Below are 7,618 nucleotides of genomic sequence, written 5' to 3'. Positions count from 1 at the left end.
CAGGGAGCCCCACAATGTGACCGGTCGCTTAGCTTCCACCAATAACCTTCCCGATATTTCTCAGTTTCTACGCCTGCCCCAACTAATTGGAACCCCTCACCACGTGATCGGGGGCTCGAGAAATGCTACGGGGTCCGTTAACAGCGAGAGCTGCAGAAACTAAGCTCCCTTCGCATATGACCTGCCGCTGTTGTTTTTAGCCGGCTCTCTTGTTTGGCATCTTCTTATCCGAATCCATTTTATTAAGCCCTTGGCATATCTCTCACCGGTGCAAAACGCAGAGAGGCGTAACGAGTAACAAGTAGTAAGGTGTAGGAGAAGCAGAGTGTTGAAGCTTGCTTTCTTATGGCGACCAATGCTTTGGCGATGAAGGCGGCCGTTGCCCCAAACCCATTTCACTCCATAGCCAAACCAGTATGTAACTCTACATTTTTTGAGGGTTTTCTGTGGGGTTTTGAAGGGTTTTGATGCGAAAGCTGTGTTCTTTGGTTTTTTGCAGGATGCACTCGGAAGAAGAATGCCGGCCATTAGTGGGAGATTGATCGGCAGTTCCGGCAGTATTGCAGTGAAAAGCACAAAGAATAGAAGAAAGCAGAGAGTGGTGGTCAAAGCATCGGCGAAAGACATCATGTTCGACCAGGATTCGCGTGCAGCTATGCAGGCTGGTATTGATAAGCTGGCCGATGCCGTGGGTGTTACATTGGGGCCTCGAGGTATTTTGCTTTTTCTTCTGCTCTTGTATTGGGCGATTTTTGTTCTTTGCTTCTCTTTGCTTGCTTAGGTTTTTAGTGGCTTGTTAGAGCATGGGGTTGATCTGTTTGTCATGGAACAGGGCGTAATGTTGTGTTGGATGAATTTGGGATGCCGAAAGTGGTAAATGACGGAGTCACCATTGCTCGCGCCATTGAGCTTCCTAACCCCATGGAGAATGCTGGGGCTGCTCTAATTCGGGAGGTATTTATTCTTACAGTTAATGAGGCTTCTGTGGGGTAGTTTATCGGGTATTGGGTATTGGATACAAAAGTTACAACTAACCTCGTGGGTGGGAAGAGGCCAACAAATTAAAGATAAAAAGTAGATTGCGAAAAAGATTGTATACAAAGATATTGAACATGTTTTTATATCGATACATTTTATGTGACCTGGAAATATCGGATGATCCATTACGAATGCATATTCGAGGAAGATGAATTAAGTGTGGTAGCAGCTAGAGGTTGTCCAAACTGATACATACTAATGAGTTCATAATCTGTTATTCTCCAGTCCTAACTAATACACACTAATGAGTTCATAATCTGTTATTGTCCAGTTATAACTAATACACACTAATGAGTTCATAATCTGTTATTCTCCAGTCCTAATTAATACACACTAACGATTTCACACTAATGAGTTCATAATCTGTTATTCACCAGTCCTAACTAATACTCACTAGCGAGTTCATAATCTGTTATTCTCCAGTGGTGTAAGAATAGTGTTTCTTAATTGTACTATTTCATTTTTTTACAAAGCAAACAAAGAACTCCTCAATGGCAAGAGGATCGGCAACGATAGGATTGTTCCGAGTATGGGTGCAACATTTCAACAGTACCCAAATAATATCCTTTACCTTTACCTTTCTATTTTATGAGTATTTTTGTCCTGCAATTGGTAATTTGAGTGAAATCAATGAGTAGAGAGCCTGTTGTGGACCTATATTCCAAAGAGGCAGGCTGACTGAGCGGTGGCGTATAAAATAACCTAGGTTATTGTACTACATTTAGAGAAGAATTCCATATAATGCCATCATATGAGAATTTCTTTTATTCTCTAATCTATCCTTTATGGCGTGTGCATTTTTCGTGATATTATTGAAGTATAATTTGTTAATCTGTTCATCCTTATCTGATTTATTGCCTCATACAATGAATATAAGCATTTATCCGAGACCAAGTCTGTGCAAAAGTAAAGTAGTAGAGTGTCCGCACCATGAAAATATATGGGTTACAATGTGTAAGATAAGATCTGGACGTATTTATTAGTCATCTGAAACTGGTGTCTTGGCAGGTTGCCAGTAAGACAAATGACTCAGCTGGTGACGGGACAACAACTGCCTCTATTTTGGCACGGGAGATCATCAAGCTAGGACTTCTCAATGTTACTTCTGGAGCAAACCCAGTAGCCGTCAAGAAAGGAATTGACAAGACAGTACAGGGTCTTGTGGAGGAGCTGGAAAAGAAGGCTAGACCTGTTAAAGGACGAGATGATATCAAAGGTATATTACTGAGTCGTGCTTTTTTCTTATTTCAAATTCTTTGCTGTCCCTTCTATCTTAAAAATGTCTTAGAAGATTTCTGTTTGGAGGCATTGTTCTGGTTTGAATCCTAGCTCGTCTATGATTACTCACAAACGTAAATATCTTCTGTGCAGCCATAGCATCAATCTCTGCTGGCAACGATGATTTTGTAGGAACTATGATTGCTGATGCAATTGATAAGGTTGGCCCAGATGGGGTTTTATCTATTGAGTCTTCATCCTCGTTTGAGACCACGGTTGAGGTTGAGGAAGGGATGGAGGTAAATGCTAGATGCTTATGCTTGTTTTGTTTTTCTTGCATAGTTAAAAATATGCTTTTATATGCTATTTGTATTATTTACATCCCCATGCTCTGTGCAGATTGACAGGGGCTATATATCTCCCCAATTTGTGACAAATCCAGAAAAATTGATTGTAGAATTTGAAAATGCCCGAGTGTTGGTCACTGATCAAAAAATTAGCACCATTAAGGATATTGTGCCTATTCTGGAAAAGACCACTCAGCTGAGAGCACCTTTGCTTATAGTAGCAGAAGATCTTACAGGGGAGGCGTTGGCTACATTGGTTGTCAATAAATTAAGAGGAGTAATTAACGTTGCTGCTATTAAAGCACCAAGCTTTGGGGAGAGACGGAAGGCTGTTCTCCAAGATATTGCTATTCTAACGGGTAAACATGCAGGGTTGCATCTATATGAATTTATTTTAGAAGAGGAAAACGGTAGTAATAATCTATGGGAACTGCATGCTTTTTGATCTCCATCTCTGGGGAGGCTTCCATTGTTTTTGAAATTCCCAGCTTTCTCTACTAATTTTTAGCTATCATTTTTTGCCCTTTACCCTTTCTGATTTGCTCTATTTTGTAAGCTTAGGACATTTAAAAAAAAAATGCAGCAATGTCTGATAAAAACATACTCATAGCCTCAAATATGTAGGTCAGGTCAAGATGCATTTAATTAAGAAATTGTTGCTACTTACTACTACATATGTTATTAAGTAGATGAGTCCGTTGCTGTTGGTTTAACTGTTATACATAAATCATCATCAGACTTGTGATAGGTGCCTCATCATTGTTGTTCTCTTGGGGGTCTCACCTTCATGTCACTGCTGCTTGTGCTTTTCTAAAATTTTAAACCAAACTTGCTATGGGAAAAAACTTCAGGGCTGGCATTTACAATTGTTGAAGAGATGCTAAAGGAATTCTCTTTTCACAGGTTCGGAGTTCATAGCCGCAGATTTGGGCATGAAGGTTGAGGATGCCACAGAGGAGCAGCTGGGAATTGCAAGAAAAATAACTATAGCCAAAGACACAACCACCATTATAGCTGATGCTGCTTCCAAAGATGAAATTCAAGCAAGAATTGCTCAACTCAAGAGAGAAATGGCAGAAACAGATTCCGTTTATGACACAGAAAAATTATCAGAAAGAATTGCAAAGTTGTCTGGAGGTGTTGCTGTTATCAAGGTGCTATTTTGGTCCATTTTTAGACAATATTCTATGACTATCTTGTCACAGGAACTTGGGTTGGATTGTGGGAGTCTGATGTTTGATTGTGGGACTCATGTAGTTTACTGACTAAATATAAGAGTTTAACCTTTGTAAATAATTAATCTACATATTAGGTTGGAGCTGCGACAGAAGCTGAACTTGAAGATAAAAAACTGAGGATTGAGGATGCCAAAAATGCAACATTTGCGGCCATTGAGGAAGGGATTGTGCCGGGAGGGGGAGCAGCTTATGTTCATTTATCCACATTTGTGACAACAATAAAAAATTCCATTGAAGATCCAGAGGAGAGACTTGGTGCTGATATTATACAAAAGGTACAAAAAAGTTGATGTTGCTTGAATTAAATTTATTACATATTTTTGATCGGTAAATTAAATTTATGATATTGTTTTATTCCTTAAAAACATATTAAATCATGAACATTCTGCCCAGCATGTTATATGTGCTTTGAAGTTGTATCTGAGACAAATTTGTTACAGGCGCTTTTGTCTCCAGCTGCATTAATTGCAGATAATGCGGGTATTGAAGGTGAAGTTGTGGTTGAGAAACTCTTATCAAGTGAGTGGGAGATTGGATATAATGCAATGACAGACAAATACGAAAACCTTCTTATTGCTGGTGTGATAGACCCGGCTAAAGTGACAAGGTGTGCACTGCAAAATGCTGCTTCTGTTGCTGGTATGGTGCTGACAACCCAGGCAATTGTTGTAGAAAAGCCTAAACCGAAATCTGGAGCTTCTGCAATGCCCGCAGGAATGACCGTGTAGTGATTTACTTTGGAATGTTGAAAAAATGGTTCCACTGGGTGTATGTTTCCACTCACTGAAACATGCAAGTGCCTCTTAGAAGATGAGAGGCTTCCCAATTTTGGGAGAGAATATTATATATACAAGTCATTTGTGATTTGTATAGCAAGAGAACTATGAGAGTATTGAAAGCAATTCATCATTTTTATTTGGTGTCTTGTTGTTTTTCCCTATATATCCCTAGTTTCCTACAGATTCTTAAAAATAGTCCTAGTTCATTGAATTTCAGCTGGAGTTTTGAACTGTTAGAACCTGCACAGGACTGAACATTTAGCTGGTCGTGCAATAAAAAGACCTGCTTGGTGAGTGTTTAATTCCTTGTTTGTTAAGGTGGAACTTTGTAATGAAAATTTAGTGTAGAAAATCTCAGAGGAGCAAACACACAACACAAAATTTACACGGAAAATGTCTCTCAATTTTATTTCTCAAGAATTTTCACATTTATAACAATGTTCAAAATGTATGAAAAATCATGACTAGGGTTGCATCAGTTGCAGAGTCCACTAATTATGGTAAGTTTTGAAAAAAATGGTACCTTTAGGACATCTTTGGCATGTTTACCTTATGGCAAGTGCCTGATGTCTATACCATTTGATAATTAGATGTTATCTTATGATGTCTTCACATTTCAACACAACTTATTAAGTACAGTTGTTAACTTTCAAGGATTGGCACAGTTCTAAACATTTAGTTGAAGCCCAGGTTTGACAATGAAAATCTTACTGCTTGGTGAGAGGTTTATCCACTAATTTTTGTTGTGGAACTTATTAAGTACAGTAAGTTAAACTTTTAGAATCTGCATAGTTCTGTTTATTTGGTAAAAAAAAATTACTGCATGGGAGAGATTCTTCTTTAGAATATTCTGCTATTGATGTGTAACTGTGAGCTTGCTCTTGATGGCTTGATTTCAGGTCTTAGCTTGTTTGATGTGCTTTATGGAATTCTTAATGTCCAGTTTAGAAGTCATAAATATTCTATATTATGAGCCTTGCATTTTGATGAAATTTTTCATAGCTGTAAAGATTTTCTTGGGCAGTTTGTTCAGATTTTACTTTTCATTTGACAGAGTAGCTAGCTTCATCATTTACACCAATAAACCGATTTTACCAGATCCATGTTTCAGTAAGTAAAGGCGTTGAATCCAACAAGTGGAATCACGGGGACAATTCAACTCACTGTTGTATAGAATGTTGATAAATCATAGACGAAAGTGGAAACAAGTAAACAAAAGATGCAACTTATTTAAGATATACATGGGTTTTATGGATAATGTTTCCAATGTGATGGATTCAAATTAAGAATCAAATAGTTTGCATGCAAGATAATTAGTGGCAAGAAATTGCATGTGGTTTCCAATTTCTATGGAGTAAAATCGTGAGCCAAATAGTTGGCAGGAAAAATAATTAATGACAAATGTCGAGGAGATGGAAGATATTTTAATAAACCTTGAGATATTTCAGTGGGGTTCGGAAGTCAACTTGTACACTCTTTAGTGTGTGCTGAATAAACCTTGAGCTATTTTCATGCGGGAGATTGCACGCTGGTGTGTGCTGTGTTTAGCGGTTTTGGCTATTGAAAAGAGAACTTCAAATTACTATTCTAGAAGATTGGTATTGCATAATTTTTAGCTGTTCCATTACATAGGATCAATGTACAGGTTTGACATCTAGTGTGATCCCACCTTTTGATCGGTTTGATATCTAGTGTACTACTTTTTGACTGGTGTGACCTACTTTTGACCTTGTTTTTATAAGAGATTAGACTTTGAAGAATTTGGGATTCGGAAGCTTAAAAATTTAGATTTTTTTTTTCAATATAATTCAAGACGTTTAAAAAGAATACTAAAGAGCAAGATAATTTCCTGTCAGAATTGAGTCTAATCCTACTCTCCACCTTGTTTTTCTTTTTATAAGTAAGACTTGTCCATTTAGAGCTCATTTTTGCACAAGATTATCATTTGAAGCTTGTTTATGCATACTCTATAGAAGAAGATGTTATTGGTTTTGTTTAGATTTGGAGGTTGTTGGAATGTTGAAGTTGTATAATAGATTATTTATTTCTTTTAATACAACATTATAAAGAATGTGATAATTTTTAGTAAGCTTTTAACATGTACTATTTAATTAGAAGTTTTACTATTTAATAAAAAATATTTTAGGTGATGAGAGATGTATGACCTTTAACCTCTTTACTTCAGAAGATATATATTTCCGTGCTCATTAATATAGACAATTTGCAACATTCTTCAAGTGCCTACTTTTTTTTTAGCATGATCATAACAGAGTCAATAATTTCTAGTAAACCAACATGTGTAAAGTGCGTACATTTTTGTAGCACAATTCTAATAGTGTCAAACATTTTCCAACACTGTTAATTTTGTTGGTCATACCAATAGATTGAGTAATGCAATCCCATTTTTCACACAACTAACCTTCACTTTTAAGAGATGTTATTCCATAAAAAAATGAGCATATGGAAATGTTATACAATGTAAAGGCGTCCAAAGTATTAATGAAGATGAAAATCAAGATGCAACAAGGTACAAGACAATTGACAATTGTTACTCGAGCCAAAAAAAAAAAATGCACACCAACATTATTAAATAATGTTGACTTAATGCAACTAATAATAAATGATGTTAGGGTTTGTACTCAATCCTAGAAGCTAATTTGCAAATGCACAAAATACAATGACATGTATAATATTTATTAATTAAATTCAATTGATTTAGATCCTAAAATTAATAGCTCTAATACCTTGTTGGTACTTTCACCTAATCTAGGACCCACTTTGCACACTAAATAACCTTCACATACAAGAGAGAAACAACTTTCAAGATGTTATTCCAGCAAGATATTACACATCGTATAGACAGCTTGAATATAAGTGAAGATGAATGAAGCATAGGATAATTGTCAGCAACTTCCTTAACAAAAAAAAATGCAATACAACATAAAATAATGTCTACTAAATCCAACAAATAATAGATGATGTCATTTACCTAACTAAG

The 7,618-nt window shown here is 36.6% G+C and overlaps 1 protein-coding gene across 1 annotated transcript; it reads left to right on the top strand.

Moving 5' to 3' along the window:
• Positions 1–252: 252 nt before the first annotated feature.
• On the top strand, positions 253–4,922 carry LOC149576071 (ruBisCO large subunit-binding protein subunit alpha). Its single transcript, XM_089816232.1, has 9 exons — positions 253–414; positions 500–713; positions 833–954; positions 2,047–2,254; positions 2,410–2,555; positions 2,656–2,962; positions 3,507–3,757; positions 3,916–4,116; positions 4,282–4,922. The coding sequence occupies exons 1-9, from the start codon at positions 346–348 to the stop codon at positions 4,567–4,569; spliced, it is 1,806 nt and encodes a 601-aa protein (XP_089672358.1). The 5' UTR covers positions 253–345; the 3' UTR covers positions 4,570–4,922.
• The last annotated feature ends 2,696 nt before the right edge of the window (positions 4,923–7,618 follow it).

This window comes from Cupressus sempervirens, chromosome 1 (assembly GCF_028749045.1).
Source record: "Cupressus sempervirens isolate cs-2001-9-10 chromosome 1, ASM2874904v1, whole genome shotgun sequence".
NCBI lineage: Eukaryota > Viridiplantae > Streptophyta > Pinopsida > Cupressales > Cupressaceae > Cupressus > Cupressus sempervirens.
This window is presented reverse-complemented; position numbering and strand designations above follow the sequence as displayed.